At 28.0% G+C, this 15,797-nt stretch overlaps 3 protein-coding genes across 3 annotated transcripts; 1 reads left to right on the top strand and 2 right to left on the bottom strand.

The window, feature by feature from the left end:
- Positions 1-3,598: 3,598 nt before the first annotated feature.
- On the bottom strand, positions 3,599-4,921 carry LOC130499786 (putative caffeoyl-CoA O-methyltransferase At1g67980). The gene is made up of 5 exons (XM_056994182.1): positions 4,868-4,921; positions 4,645-4,730; positions 4,446-4,539; positions 3,982-4,053; positions 3,599-3,880 (listed from the first exon to the last, which is right to left on the bottom strand). The coding sequence occupies exons 1-5, from the start codon at positions 4,919-4,921 to the stop codon at positions 3,599-3,601; spliced, it is 588 nt and encodes a 195-aa protein (XP_056850162.1).
- A 1,123-nt stretch (positions 4,922-6,044) lies between these two features.
- On the top strand, positions 6,045-7,896 carry LOC108827318 (alcohol dehydrogenase class-P). Its single transcript, XM_018600691.2, has 5 exons — positions 6,045-6,199; positions 6,312-6,495; positions 6,660-7,144; positions 7,221-7,378; positions 7,473-7,896. The coding sequence occupies exons 1-5, from the start codon at positions 6,049-6,051 to the stop codon at positions 7,749-7,751; spliced, it is 1,257 nt and encodes a 418-aa protein (XP_018456193.2). The 5' UTR covers positions 6,045-6,048; the 3' UTR covers positions 7,752-7,896.
- LOC108827319 (uncharacterized) lies at positions 7,846-9,410 on the bottom strand. Its single transcript, XM_018600692.2, has 4 exons — positions 9,017-9,410; positions 8,876-8,943; positions 8,519-8,803; positions 7,846-8,187 (listed from the first exon to the last, which is right to left on the bottom strand). The coding sequence occupies exons 1-4, from the start codon at positions 9,393-9,395 to the stop codon at positions 7,891-7,893; spliced, it is 1,029 nt and encodes a 342-aa protein (XP_018456194.2). The 5' UTR covers positions 9,396-9,410; the 3' UTR covers positions 7,846-7,890.
- Positions 9,411-15,797: the final 6,387 nt, after the last annotated feature.

Below are 15,797 nucleotides of genomic sequence, written 5' to 3'. Positions count from 1 at the left end.
TGTGGTCGATGAATGACAACAAGTCTACTTCTGAGTTTGGACCTTACGTTTCCAGAAAACGAGATAATGCTGACGTGTCCATTATCATCATCATCTTCAAATAATGTATACACTTTGGTTAAAAAGGCAAAATCAATATTCTTCGAATACTCTGCTGGATGATTATATTAGAGAAAATATTAATAAAATAAAAGATATCTATTCTATTAAAAGTGAAGTACAAATGGAAAATAACCCTAACTTTTACTCAATATTTACAAGTCATGCCAGTGATATTATCTCTACACATTCACTCAAATTTAATAAATTTGTATATCTCTAATCATAAAATGTGATTTATCCTTCGTGTAACTGTCACCACAATCCCAATCTCTGCATAAAAGGAATTAAATAAATTAATAAACCGGGTGATTGAATTAAGTGCCAAAATCTTATTGAACGAACATTACGTTTCCAAGACTAATTCATAACTTTAGTAAATAGGTAGTAAGTCATGCGTTCGGATTAATTGCATACATAAATCTATATTTTTAAAACTGAAATACAAATTAGGTTTGTTTAGAAACATAGATAACAATTTTAAAAAGATGTTTGTTTGGAAATTTGGATAGCAGTTTAAAAAAGTAGATTTGTAAATATCAGTTTAAAAAAATAGATTTGTTTAGAAACATGAATAACAGTATTAAAAAAGATTTTATATTGTTTGGAATCGTAGATAGCACTATACTATGAAAATAATGAATTTATGTTATTAAAAAATTGGAAATCTTTATATTATGAAAAATTATCTATTTATGTCAACTTTAAAATATACGAAAAATGAGCTAATCTAATTATCTAAAAATAGCATTTGTCTAAAATAATTATAAAGCAAAATTTAAACTTTATATACATATTTCAAATCAAAATAATAATTTAATTTAATTTATATCAAAATTGATTTAAAATATACATATATTAAAAACTTATTTTTACTAAAATATTTTCCAATAATTATTATTAAAAAATGTTTTCAATATATGTGATTATTGAAAATATAATATATGTGATTATTTATATGATAGTATGTATAAAATACTAATAATTATATGTTTGATGTATTTTAAATGAAAAAAATAGATTGTGAATTAGGAGTGGGCGTACGGGTACCCATTCGGGTTTGGTTTAGATCTGTTTGGGTTTGAGGTTTTCGGGATCAAAGATTTAAATTACATTCAGATATTTCTAAATTTTGGTTTGGATACGATTCGGATCTTTGCGGGTTTGTTCAAGTTCGGATAACCCATTTAAATTCATTATATACTTTAAATTTCTCAAAATATATAAATAAAATAATATATTACATATAAATTTGAATAACATATATAAGAATACCGAAGTTAACATAAAATTGGTTTGATTTAAATATTTGGATAGAGAATCAATAATTATGTTAAGTATTTGTGGTGATTTGAGTATACTTTAACTATTTTAGATATTTATATTTAACTATTTATATATTTTTTAATTATTTAAACCAACTTATAAGTACCATATATATTCTGGATGTTTTAATATACATTAAGTCTAAAATAATATATATAAGTATATAAATCTATTTCGAATACATTCAAGTATATGAAATACTTTGGTTCGGATCGGATACGGTTTCAGTTCTCAAAATATTAAATTTTTTATATCTAATCAATTTTGGTTTGGGTTTTGTGTTTTTTTTTGGATCGGGATCGATTCCATTTTTTAGATTCAGATTTTTGTCTAACTCTAATATTGACATGAAAAACAACATATTTCGTAAAAATATACACCCGCACGGGCGTGCGGATCAAAATCTAGTCTAATCTATTAAAACTGAAGTACAAATAGTAATTATCTCTTAGAATTGCACAATATTTACAACTTTATGCCATTGAAATATTAATTAACTGTAATATTAATTACTGTCTTTTCTTATATTAGTAACTGATTTCCCAAAACGAATCCGAAATAAAAACTTGGATTACATCAAATCATTAAACCGTAAAATCAGTAAGCATAAGAGGAAAGTAATGAATGACATATAAAACATTTTTAATTACCCATAAAATTACTCACCCAAAGTTTGTTTTCGTTTCATCCTCACCATCAATAGATGCTCTAACCTCTGCCAAAAGAAAAAAATGATTTAATAATTTTATTATTCAAAGTACTTACAATTTTTCTAATTCATAAGCTACACGTCATTCGTATCACTCTTGCGTCAAAATCATAAACTGGTGTTCATGTGCTTTATTTTTTATTTTTTGCTGAACATGTTCATGTGCTTTTTTATGAATCAAAAACCCATGTTATATTTTTGTTACTGTTAACATAGGTTCATTCAAATCAGACTCTTAAATATTTCTGAATCAGATAATCTATTATCCTACTATTTAACCGCAAAAAAACTCAATTTTTTTTTGAAACTTTGACTAAAATCAGTTATATTTTATATTTCAATGAAAACAGTAACAAAAACTCTAAATTTATGGAATAATATTTTGAGTCAGTGTACAAATTACTTTCTATATTTGTGCACCAGCCTATAGATTTAAGGAAAGCACTTAAGCCTACCATTTATTTAGGATTCTTATTTATTTCCAATTCAAATATATTATTAAAACTGAAATATTTTTAAAAATAATAATTCATTTACATTAATGATTAAAATTTATGACACCAATTTAATAATATTAGTTTATTAAATATAAATAAATTATTTTGTTAGATTATGCTCTAACCAAACTTACCATTATTCTCTAACCAGAATATTCTCTAATTAAATTTTACTATAAAATTAAATAAATTTATTAAAATATAACATACAAACTTTGAATATTATATACTTGTGTATTGTTATTTCATTCCACATACAAATATAAATTATAAATGTTTTATTGAAACATATAAAATTATTTCTTAAATATATGTTAAATAATTTGATGATTAATATTATTCACACACACACATATATACACAAAAACAAATATATATATATATATAGCTCTTTTTATTTGATATTTTTCTCAAAATTAAACATAGAAGAAAATATATTTGACACATAAAAAAATTTAAGACACATCTATCTGTTTTATTAAAACATAAGTGAATTTTATTTGACATATTTTATTTTGGAAATATAGATTTTTTAATATACAACATAAACATACTAATTGGTGCTTTAAGTTATAAATAATTATGTCAAAATGGAAATAAAATTAGAAATCACTAATTGACGAATATGTTATATTAGATATTATTTTATTGGTTAAGTACTCAAACATAATATGAGCAACCAAAGAATTACAAAAAATTAAAAATTCCCCATTCTATCATAAAATTTATATACATCCATATGAATGTGTGTCTATGTATCCGTTACATTTTTGTGCTAAGAAAAATTATATATATTTATTTTTATTAAAATAAACACCCGTGCGGGGTCAAGCGCTAGTGAAGTCCTTAAAAGTTAAAACATCTTATTAAACACAACAATCAAACTTCGTAACACCAAAAGAAAACTATTGAAGGAGGATCTAACAGTTTTATTCCAAACTCCCAAGCTCTTGGTCTTTAACATGTTTCATACAAGGCGTCTACAGAGCGTGAAACCATCTCCAATAGAAATCTGAGAGACCTCAACTCGTGTATCCAAAGCCAGTTTCTTATTGAACTCTATAAGAGCCTTTCTATATTCTCTCATATGCTCAGGAACTCCCCGTTCGTCCTCAGCCACGAAACCAAACCACAAGGTGTTGTCAAACGCAATGATTCCTCCAACCTTCACCAATTTCAGAAGCCTCTCATGGAAGTTGACGTAGTTCGACTTGTCAGCATCCGCAAATGCGAAATCAAACTCCTTTTTCTGCTTTTCTCAAATGTGGAATATGATCATGACAATAGTATATATCTAAGCTTTGATTAGTTAGTAATAGTAATTAAATAATTTGAAACAACTCCACTTACGTCTTTCACCAATTGGTCTAAGGCCTTAATACCATCGGAGTGGATGAAATTGATCTTGTGATCAACACCTGCCTATAAACTCTAGTCCCACTTCGTAGGCTTCTTTGTCAATATCTATTGCAGTAATCTGCATCCAAAATATATATTTTTTTCAACCTCCAGGAACGTTAGTCAATCTCAAACTACTTGTCGACCCTTTGCAAATTTTTTCCATCTAATGTGTAGTTGATCTGTCAGAAGAATTACCTAAATATTTAAAATTTTATTCAGTATTTTCATTAAAACTTTAATAAAGGTCTTCTTCAAAACAATTAATAATAATATAAAGGTTTTTATTGTTCTAGTGTGCACATGCAAAAGTACGTATGATGCCAACAAGGCAACAATATGATTATAGCAAGAAGAAGAAATATTTACGCGGCCATCTTAAGGCAAAGCAAGTGCCGTGGAGAGAAGAGAGTAACCGATGAAAACACCGAGCTCGAGTGTGTTCTTTTGGCGATCTTTATAAGCATCGATAGAAGAAGGCCCTCAGCAACCGGAACTTCCATCTCGCTTCTGAGTTTTCATTAACCAAGAAAATTTCTCTAAAATAAGAATATTTCTTAATTTAATGAACTGGTTATAGAATCCCCTATATATTTGATTAAGATCAAGACTTACAAATTGCCATATTTCTGGACTGTGGCTTTACGAAGTTCCTTAAGCAGCCCATGCTCTCTTGGATACGCTGACGTTTCCAAGATGTACTTTGAGAATCAAACACAAACCAAATAAATCGTTTTCTTATTAAGACAGAGAAGAACCAAACATTGCAGATAGACAAAACTTTATATTTTGGTTCATGAAAAATATCTTGAAAGAAATTTATAAAAAGAAAACAAACATGTTTCAGAGCTTCGGTCTTGAGGATCCCTTTGGTAGGTATTTCATTCGCCATCTCTCGGTCTCGTGATTATAAGGATCCCTTTAGATTGTGTCTGTGTTATAATGCGGGGAAGTAACACTTTGGTCTGTAGTATTAGCTTATTCAGGGTAAAAGAGTTTAATAGAATTAAGGACCAATAATTATGGATCTCATCTAGACTTTTCAACAATGGCTAGGTCTAAATTCGGCTATTCTAATATGTAGGCTATATCATGATATGTATTCAGTGAGATATATACTTTTATTTGTTTTTAAGTTAGAATTTTTTTTTCCTGAAGTTAAAAATGTTGTAAGAAGTACATACTAGGAAGCAAGATTATCTCGTATCAAATTTGTCTGTTCAAACCCACTGTTGACTGATCTATACGATAATTTTTTGTGCATATGTCTTATACATTTATGCCACATGTATATATATCTACTGATCAAGTGATAAAAATAATAAAATGTTTGTCAATTTGACATCTTTAATTTACTCATAATAAAATAATTAAAATGCATTTATGTTTTTATTATTTATATATATTTATACAAAAATAGTTGATACAATTATTAATTATACATATTTCAATCATTTTTAATTGTGAATATTATTTCCACGTTTGGTTTAGGTTAGGAACTAATCGTGAATATTATTTCCACGTTTGATTTATGTGATAGATGAATGATTTAATGATGTATAGTGAAAGCATGATTCGTCTATGAATCATCATGAATTCTTGTCACAGAGACCAATATCAAACTGACTCTCAAATCTCAAATCTCAAATCTTATCGTTGTTGACTTGATACATACTTGAGAGTAACGGCCAAGAATGTAATTAAGAGCCAAATGATCGGCACCATTAATTACCAAATAATTTTTATAAACAATTGCATCTTGGTGGCCAAGAATAATATTAAAGCATTTCGATGGGTGTCGTCGACTAAATCGACTTGCTGGTTTTAGAAAAAAACCACTGCTTTACAGAGGAGTTAACAGAATCTTTATCTTTAATTTATTGCTAAATTTGTAATTAATAAAGAAACAAATGCCACGTGGACGAATGCCGTAAACGCCAAGTGGAAGAACTTATTAGTCAAAACCAAAGGCAAAAAAACAAAAACGCCCCTAGTAAAGGCGAAACCCAAAACTATTCAATGGTAATGGTACCTCCTCTTCACTATAAGTACACATTCTCAGCTTTTTCTCTTCTCTCACACAATCAAACACAAACAAAAACCAAAGAAAGATCTATAAGTTCATCACTGTTTATCATGTCTACGACCGGACAAGTCATTCGATGCAAAGGTTTCATCATTTACATCCTTATCTTTTTTTTTTTATAATAAGACGGTTCTGATCATAATTAAGTGTTTCTTATGTGTTATAACGATGTCGTTTCAATGGTTGGTGGCTGTAGCTGCTGTGGCATGGGAAGCTGGAAAGCCACTGGTGATGGAGGAAGTAGAGGTTGCTCCACCGCAGAAACACGAAGTCCGTATCAAGATTCTCTTCACTTCCCTCTGTCACACCGATGTTTACTTCTGGGAAGCTAAGGGACAAACGCCTTTGTTTCCTCGTATCTTCGGACATGAAGCTGGAGGGTAATCAAAAGAATCTCTCAACTAGTTTCAGTTTGGTCTGTTTTTTTTCTTAATGTTAAATAAATTCAGAACAAAAAAAAAAGTTCTCACAATAGTTGTGACTTTGGTACTGATCTGTTTTTAGGGTTTAGAGATTGAGTTTTTTTTTTAATCTTGTTGTGTAGCGTTGTGGAGAGTGTTGGAGAAGGAGTGAGTGATCTTCAACCAGGAGACCACGTTCTCCCCATCTTCACCGGAGAATGCGGAGACTGCCGTCACTGCCACTCGGAGGAGTCAAACATGTGCGACCTTCTCAGGATCAACACCGAGAGAGGAGGGATGATACACGACGGCGAGTCGAGATTCTCCATCAACGGCAAACCGATACACCATTTCCTAGGAACCTCCACGTTCAGCGAGTACACCGTGGTTCACTCCGGTCAGGTCGCCAAGATCAACCCCGAAGCTCCTCTCGACAAAGTCTGCATCGTCAGCTGCGGTTTGTCCACCGGGATGGGAGCTACTTTGAACGTGGCGAAACCGAAGAAAGGTCAGAGCGTTGCGGTTTTCGGGCTCGGTGCTGTTGGTTTAGCCGCTGCGGAAGGTGCTAGGATGGCTGGTGCTGGTAGGATCATTGGTGTTGATCTTAACCCCAAGAGATTCGAGGAAGGTTAGTTTAAAAAGTCTTATTGTGTTTTGTTGCATAACGTTTTGTTACATAACATTTTGTTGTGTTTTATTTGCAGCTAAGAAGTTTGGTGTGACTGAGTTTGTGAACCCTAGAGAACATGACAAACCGGTTCAGCAAGTCATCGCTGAGATGACAGACGGTGGTGTGGACAGGAGTGTGGAGTGCACTGGAAGCGTCCAAGCCATGATTCAAGCATTTGAATGTGTTCACGATGTAATAAATAATAATAATGCTTTCTGTATTTCAGACCAAACCCATTCATAACTTGTGTCTGAACCTTTATGACAATGCGATGTTTTGTTTTCAGGGTTGGGGTGTTGCGGTGCTGGTTGGTGTGCCGAGCAAAGACGACGCCTTCAAGACCCATCCGATGAACCTGCTGAACGAGAGGACACTCAAGGGTACTTTCTTTGGCAACTACAAACCCAAAACCGACATTCCCGGGGTCGTCGAGAAGTACATGAACAAAGAGCTGGAGCTTGAGAAGTTCATCACTCACACAGTCCCATTCTCTGAGATCAACAAGGCCTTTGATTACATGTTGAAAGGAGAGAGCATCCGTTGCATCATCACCATGGGTGCTTAACTACCAATAAATGTCTACTTTGTGTGTGTTTAGTAGACTATCATCTCTTATTGCTTTTGTTTTTTTTTAAAGTGTCTCTAAATCTATTACCATATCGTTTTGTAATAGTTTTCATTCAATAAAAATAATGTTATGTGTTTCAACATTCAGAATGCAAACGAACTAAACGTAGTGACTCAAAAGAAGTTTCAAGACGCCATTCTCTTTGCTTCTTGCTCAAAGGTCTCCCTTTGCCTGCCTTCTCACGGTTCACTCTAATATCAGCAACCCCCCAAACGCAGCTTTTGGCTTCCACGTCAAAAGAAACAAGCCTGAAGATACCATCACCGTCCCTCTCAGCTTCCTCGTTAACGTACCTCACATACATTGACCTGTCCTTGTACCGGTCAAGATCCTGAGGAACTCTTACTACTCTTTCAACACCAGGAGATGACACCTGTTGCATTGCACAAAAGGTTCAAGCTTTTTGTTGAGTCTTTGAACCACAATGTTACAAGAACCAAAGGCTGTAACCATGGTTCTATAAAAATCGGTCAAGAAATTTTAAAAATCCAATTTATACGACTTAAATCAGTTTAAACTATTTTAAAGCAGTTTAAATCGATCTAAATCAATTTAAATATTTTAAATTAAGATAATATTTAGTATAAATTGAAAATTATTTTTGTTATGTATATCTAATTTTAATAATTCATCAAAATAATTTTATATTTTAAACCAAAAAACATTAAAATCTCATATAAAATAACAACTAAACCAAACTAAACCTCTAAGGAGATATTGTCTGGTACGGTCTTGGCGAGTTCAGCTTCGGACAGTTTAGCTCTGTAAGTGGTTGAATACGCTTCGATGTCTTCCATCGTCGGAGAACCGGACTTGTTACTGAGCCGTTCGATTCTCACTTGTATGGTTGAGTTTGGCAGAGTCTTGAACGCGTAAATGCCTAGCTCACCGTTAAAAGACTCGCAGGCTTTCTCGGCTAAGGACAATGCTTCTTTGTCCCATGTGGTTCCGGCGAGCTTGATGCCTCCTCCACCACCTCCATCTCCAGCCTTTCAGATGATCAAATCTACAAGATTGAGAGATGCAAAACAAAAAAAAAGTTTGTATCTTTGGGACTTTACATAGAGTTCTTCCTCCTCCTCTTCTTCTTCGAGGTAGAAGTCGTCTTCTTCTTCATCAGTTAGTAGCTCTGCAGAACCAAAAGAGAATCTTTAAGAGTATAAAAAATGGAATCCTAGATTATTATTATTATTAACAAGCACCGTCTAGAACATCTTCGAGAAGGACTTGCTCATCTTCTTCTTCGTTTTCTTCAAAGAGTGATTCGTCTTCTTCTTTGTTCGGTTTAGGTTCGAAGATAGTCGTTTTTGAAGTGTTTTTCTTCTTCTTTGCGTGAGTCTCTATTGAAAATTTCGGATACTGAAGAAACGGCGTCGTTGGAATTCTAATTCGGACACTCGTTGTCGGGAGGAAACGATTGGCGGCGGGAAGGCTACTTAAGCTGGAAGCAGACGAAACTGAAATTCCCCGACAAGAGTGATGCGGTCGGAAACAACAGATGAAATCCATCAAAGAGACTGTGTCTTCTTCTTCGCCTGGAGGAGCCAAAACTGCGGCTAAGATGTTTGGTTCTCGTCGCATAAAATCGATTTATATCGGTTCGATTGATTAAGACCCGGTTCTGTAGGACGAATAGAGTTGGTTTACTTTTATGTCGGCCCAATAACACAACCAGCCCACATTTTAGCAGACCGTCGTGTTTATTATTGTCACTAGATATAATCCCGTTGCGTTGCAACGGAATTTTTGATGTTTTAATTTAATAAAGAACATAAAGTAATAATAATTTTAATATAATTTTATGATTGATTTGCATATGTTGTGTGAGATTTATTTTATAATTAAAAATTTTACATAAGTTCAAGTTAAAATTTTTATTTTATAATCATGATACATAAATGAATTTTATTTATTTATTTAATAGATAGTTTTTATTCATGATTTTTATTAAATAATTTATTATATTGTTGAATTTTATAATCTAATTTTGTTTAATAATTTTTTTTAGTTGCTTGGTTCTTCAAAGTTGATAATTAATATGATGGCAATTATATATTTAAAATGTAACTTGTTCTAATATATCTCATAGATAAAAGAATATATAATAATATAATAACCAATTTTTTTTTTCTAAAGTAATTATTAATATTATTTAATAGTAATTTTCCATTTTTGAAACCCTAACCAAAATATAATTGCAAAAGATTATTTGATAACAATTTGTTTTCTAATATTGTGACATGTGTTTTAAATATGTAATAATTAAAAATATGTACCATGAAAATAAAATAAATTAAGTTCGAAACAACTAATTTTAAAAATTATTTAATGTTAAAAAACAATTTTAAATTTATTTAATAGTAACTTGAAGAAATTTTCCAGAAAAAACAGATTTGAAAAATAATTTATTTAATATTAATTTTCTTTTTCTAAAATTTTAATGAAATCTTATCATAAAATACTATATTGAGTCTAGTTTTTCAAAATTAATAAGTAACATGATTGTGACACATGATAATTATATATTTAAAAATGTGATATGAGTTAAACTATCTCATTAATAAATAATATATACTAAGATAACAAAAATGATTTCTGTTAATAGTTTATCATAATTTTATTTAATAGTAATTTCTATTTTTAAAATTTTAAACAAAATATAATTGCAAAATAATATTTGATGACATTTTATTTTAAATATTTCAAAATTTGTTAGAATATTTTATGATTAAAAATATATATACTACAAACTATAAATTAATTTCTAAGAAAATATTTCAAAATTATTAAATATTATATTTAAATTTTAAAATATTAGTAGTAACTTTAAGATAAATTCTATTTTTAAAATATTTAGAAAAATATTTTTAAAATAGTTTATTTAATAATAAATTATATTTTTAATTAAAAATATTATTTTTCTATTTACTCTATTTTTAATACACATTTTTTATCCTAAATTTGTTAAAGAAATGTTATTTACTAAATTATCTTTTTCTCTATCTTCTTTTATTTCGTAATTTTCATCTCTTTTGAACATTTTTTCTTATACATGTTATTAATATAAAACTAAAACTATCAAATATTCATGTTATTGATATAAGATATTTTATGGAGCAGTGAATACATTATCATAATGTAAGGTTTCTAGTTTCTAAAGTAAATAAAAAGTTGTTAAAAATACTACATTCATATTATTATTTTTCATGTTTACACTAACCACTATTATATTTTCACTTTTAAAAAGGAAAAAATATTTATTATACTAAAATTAACATAAGGTTAACTAATCTAAACTTAGGATTTAGAATTGAGAGATTGGGTAATATTGAGGGTTTAGGTTTAATATTTTACATATATAAAACTATATATGAAGTTTTTAAGATAATAATTATTATTTTAAGAAACAACATTTGCATTAATAACCAAATATTTTTATAGAGTGATAACTATTACTGTACAAACGCCTAATCATTATTGTGGCAATAATTTACGTATGTAGCATAACAATAATGACAAAATAAATCAACATGAGTTTGTAAGAAGAAAAGAATATGCGACAATAAGGATACAGCACCATACCTTGTATTTTTCTTGAATCAATAATTATACTTGGTGATCAAATACGAGGGAGTTTAATTCTCTATATATAGATGTGAATAATTGTAATTCTTTTTGGGTTATGATCTTTTAATTAGAAATTGAATAAAAGAAAATTAACATTATATATTCTTTTATATTTTTGGTCTAAGATTTTTTGAAAAGGATAACTACTATCAAATATTTCTTGAGAGTTTTTCATTTCTTTAAAGTTATCTTTTCTTCATGATTTGAATAAAGGAAAATTAACATTAACAATTTTTTGGTTTAAAATTTTTTAAAACGATAACTATGGTTAAATATCTTTTACATTTATTTTTTTTCTTTATGATTTTAGAAAAGGAAAATTAGCGTTAAATATTGGACAAACTGATTTTAGTTTAAAACACATGTCACAATCTTAAACTTTTAATTGTCATGTGTCGCGATCAATTAATATTAATTAGTAATTTTGAAAAACAAAATTTCATTGGTCTAAGATTTTTTCAAAAAATATAATTACTATCAAATATTTTTTGACAGTTTTTCTATTTCTTTACGGTTATCTTTTCTTCATGATTTCAATAAAGGAAATTAACATTAATCAATATTTTTTACAATTTTTTTTGTTTAATATTTTTAAAAAGGATAATTACGATTATATATTTTTAACATTTATCTTTTGGTTTATATTTTAGAAAAGTATTATTATTATAAGATTTTTTTTTAAAAATGGTTTAGAATTCTGAAAAAGGAACAATTCTGTAACAATTAATATTAAATGAATTTTAACTATTAAATAATTTTTACAATTAGATTATTCGAAATTCGTATTTATTATATAAGTACATATATATTTTAATCATTATATATTTAAACACATGTAAAAATATTAGAAAAAGATTATTATCAAATAATCTTTTACAATATCTTTTGTTTAGAATTTTAAAAATTATTGTATATATATATATATATATATATTAATTATGAGATGTTTTAACAAATATCAAAATTTAAAATATATAATTATCATGTGTCAAAATCACGTTAATTAATAATTTGACATGTGTTTTAAACTAAAATCAGTTTGTACAATATTATCTTTTGTTTAGAATTTTAAAAGTGGAAAATTACTATTAATAATATTTATAATAATGTTTTAATTATGAGATAGATTAACACATGTCACAATCTTAAAGAAGGAAACATTCTGAAAAAATAATATTAAATAATTTTTAACTATTAAAAAATATTTACGTACATTATTCAAAATTCGTTTTTATTATATAAGTACATTATATATATATATTAATCATTCTATATTTAAACACATGTAAAAATATTAGAAGGAAAATTACTATCAAATAATCTCTTACAATTATCTTTTGTTTAGAATTTTAGAAATGGAAATTTACTATTAATAATATTTATAATAAGATTTTTAATTATGAGATAGATTAACACATGTCACAATCTTAAATCTTTTGTTTAGAATTTTTAAAATGGAAAATTACTATTAATAATATTTATAATAAGATTTTTAATTATGAGATAGATTAACACATGTCATAATCTTAATCTTAAGTTTTAATTGACATGTGTCGCAACTTTGAAAAACCAATTAGGTTTTTGGCATCGGGTTGCTATATGGGCTGAAAATGCTGTGGTCCAATATCGTGGGCTTGGACTTTCAATTAAGTAAAGCTAGAATTTCTTTTTCTCGTCAACACTATTCTATTGATCTTCGCCCCAAAGGCTTAGTACAAGGAGTTAATGATTGATGGCCCAAAGGAGCTCAAAACAACACCTAAACAAAAAGATAACATCCTCCTGTTCCTGTATATTAACTTTGAGAAGTCACTTAAGAAGGTTTTAGTGGGAGTTAGATTTAGAATGATTGTTAGAATTCTTATAATCTAGTGTTATTGGTTTATAAATTCTCACATTCTTATTAAAATCAAGTGTTATTGGTTTGAGGATTTTATAAATCCATACAAAATCTCTTGTTATTCAAAAAGTTTGAATTTCGATGATTTCATAAATTTATCAAAGTTAGGGTTATTGGGGGTTGTATTCTTAACAATTTATCTCATTAGAGAATATTTTGAGAAAACTAGTTATATCCTTTAGATTCGTAAAATATTATACTAATTTATTTTCATAGATTTTCATAATATACAAATTCTATCCAACTCTTTCCAATCTTAACAAATCTCACAACTTTTAAAATCACAAAATTCTATATAAATCTAACTCCCACTAAGTAATTTTTGCTTATTTGTCGTTTATAAGTGAAGTTTCAAAAAATTATTATAATTTGATTGGTTGATAATTTTTATTAATTATTTATTTTATTCGGATTTAAAAATAAAAGAAAATTCTTAAACTCATTAATACAAGTTACCATATAATACATGTAATATTATAAAGAATAGTTTATGGTAACTAATTGTAGAAAATCTTGTTTTAATGTATTATTTCATCGAGCACTGACATAAGATGATGGTCAAAGAGTTAAGAACCTTTGTATTCTCCGTTTCCCTAGATAATGAAGATTTTATAATGCTAATTCCATTGATCTAGGCAGTATATGAAATTTTACTAAACTAAATATTAAAAAATTTGAATGATTCTTATATACCATGAAAGATAGTTTGGAATACATTAATTCAAATGTAGAATGTGGTTTGAAATTTTTAAACAAAAGTGAAGAATATAAACTTCATTATATAGAGGATTTACCAAAAACTCATTATTTCAAAAAGCGTTAACCCACGGATTTTGAAAAAATTCAAAAATATGAAAATCTTTTTTTATTGTTAAGTTTCATCGAGCACTGACATAAGATGATGGTCAAAGAGTTTAGAACCTTTGTTGTCTCCGTTTCTCTAGATAATGAAGATTTTATAATGCTAATTCCACTATTCTAGACAGTATATGAAATTTTAGTAAACTAAATATTAAAAATTAGTATGATTCTTATATATCATGAAATATAGTTTAGAATACATTAATTAAAAAGTAGTATGTGGTTTGAAAAATTTAAACTAAAGTGAAGAGTATAAACTTTAGTATATAGAGCATTTAACGAAAACACAATACTTTTGAAGGGGTTAACCCACGGATTTTGAAAAAAGTTCAAAATATGAAAATCTGGTTTTAGTGTATATTTTTATCGAGCACCGACATAAGATGCTGGTCAAAGAGTTTAGAACCTTTGTTGTGTCCGTTTCTCTAGATAATAAAGATTTTATAATGCTAATTCGGTAGTATATGAATTTAAGTAAACTAAATATTAAAAAAATAGAATGATTCCAATATACCATTAAAGATAGTTTTGAATACATTAATTCAAATGTAGAATGTGGTTTGAAATTTTTAAACTAAAGTGAAGAGTATAAACTTCAGTATATAGAGCATTTAACGAAAACTCAATATTTTTGAAGGGGTTAAACCCACGGATTTTGAAAAAAAATCAAAAATATGAAAATCTGGTTTTAGTGTATAGATTCATCGAGCACTGACATAAGATGATGATCAAAGAGTTTAGAACCTTTGTATTCTCTGTTTCTCTAGATAATGAAGATTTTATAATGCTAATTCTAGTATTCTAGGCAGTATACAAAATTTTACTAAACTAAATATTAAAAATTTTGAATGATTTTTATATACCATGAAAGATAGTTTGGAATACATTAATTCAAATGTAGAATGTGGTTTGAAATTTTTAAACAAAAGTGAAGAGTATAAACTTCAGTAAATAGAGGATTTACCGAAAACTCATTATTTTAAAAGAGGTTAACCCACGGATTTTGAAAAAAAAATCAAAAATATTAAAATCTGGTATTAATGTATAGCTTCATATAGCACTGACATAAGATGATGGTCAAAGAGTTTAGAACCTCTGTATTCTCCGTTTCTCTAGATAATGAAGATTTTATATGCTAATTCTATGATCTAGGCAGTATATGAATTTTAGTAACTAAATATTTAAAATAGGAATGTTCCTATATACCATTAAGATAGTTTTGAATACATTAATTCAAATGTAGAATGTGGTTTGAAAATTTTAAACTAAAGTGAAGAGTATAAACTTCAGTATATAGAGCATTAACGAAAAACTCAATATTTTTGAAGGGGTTAACCCACAGATTTTGAAAAAATTTCAAAAATATGAAAATATGGTTTTAGTGTAGTTTCATCGAGCACTGACATAAGATGATGGTCAAAGAGTTTAGAACATTTGTATTCTCCGTTCTCTAGATAATGAAGATTTTATAATTCTAATTCTAGTATTCTAGGTAGTATATGAAATTTTACTAAACTAAATATTAAAAAATTTAAATGATTCTTATATTACCATGAAAGATAGTTTGGAATACATTAATTCAAATGTATAATGTG

This window comes from Raphanus sativus, chromosome 9 (genome assembly GCF_000801105.2).
Source record: "Raphanus sativus cultivar WK10039 chromosome 9, ASM80110v3, whole genome shotgun sequence".
Taxonomy (NCBI): domain Eukaryota; kingdom Viridiplantae; phylum Streptophyta; class Magnoliopsida; order Brassicales; family Brassicaceae; genus Raphanus; species Raphanus sativus.
Note: the sequence above shows the minus strand (reverse complement) of the source record. Positions and strands in the feature narration are given on the sequence as shown.

Excerpts from the sequence above, each read along its gene's own strand:
- LOC130499786 (XM_056994182.1), bottom strand. The coding sequence starts at position 4,921 with ATGGCGAATGAAATACCTACCAAAGGGATCCTCAAGACCGAAGCTCTG. Across the intron at positions 4,731-4,867 it reads AGACCGAAGCTCTGAAACAT|TACATCTTGGAAACGTCAGC; the intron begins GTTTGTTTTCTT and ends TGATTCTCAAAG. Across the intron at positions 4,054-4,445 it reads CGAGCTCGGTGTTTTCATCG|GCAGGTGTTGATCACAAGAT; the intron begins GTTACTCTCTTC and ends TAGAGTTTATAG.
- LOC108827318 (XM_018600691.2), top strand. The coding sequence starts at position 6,049 with ATGGTAATGGTACCTCCTCTTCACTATAAGTACACATTCTCAGCTTTT. Across the intron at positions 7,145-7,220 it reads CCCCAAGAGATTCGAGGAAG|CTAAGAAGTTTGGTGTGACT; the intron begins GTTAGTTTAAAA and ends TTTTATTTGCAG. Across the intron at positions 7,379-7,472 it reads CATTTGAATGTGTTCACGAT|GGTTGGGGTGTTGCGGTGCT; the intron begins GTAATAAATAAT and ends TTTTGTTTTCAG.
- LOC108827319 (XM_018600692.2), bottom strand. The coding sequence starts at position 9,395 with ATGCGACGAGAACCAAACATCTTAGCCGCAGTTTTGGCTCCTCCAGGC. Across the intron at positions 8,944-9,016 it reads TCTCGAAGATGTTCTAGACG|AGCTACTAACTGATGAAGAA; the intron begins GTGCTTGTTAAT and ends TTGGTTCTGCAG. Across the intron at positions 8,188-8,518 it reads CAGACAATATCTCCTTAGAG|GTGTCATCTCCTGGTGTTGA; the intron begins GTTTAGTTTGGT and ends GCAATGCAACAG.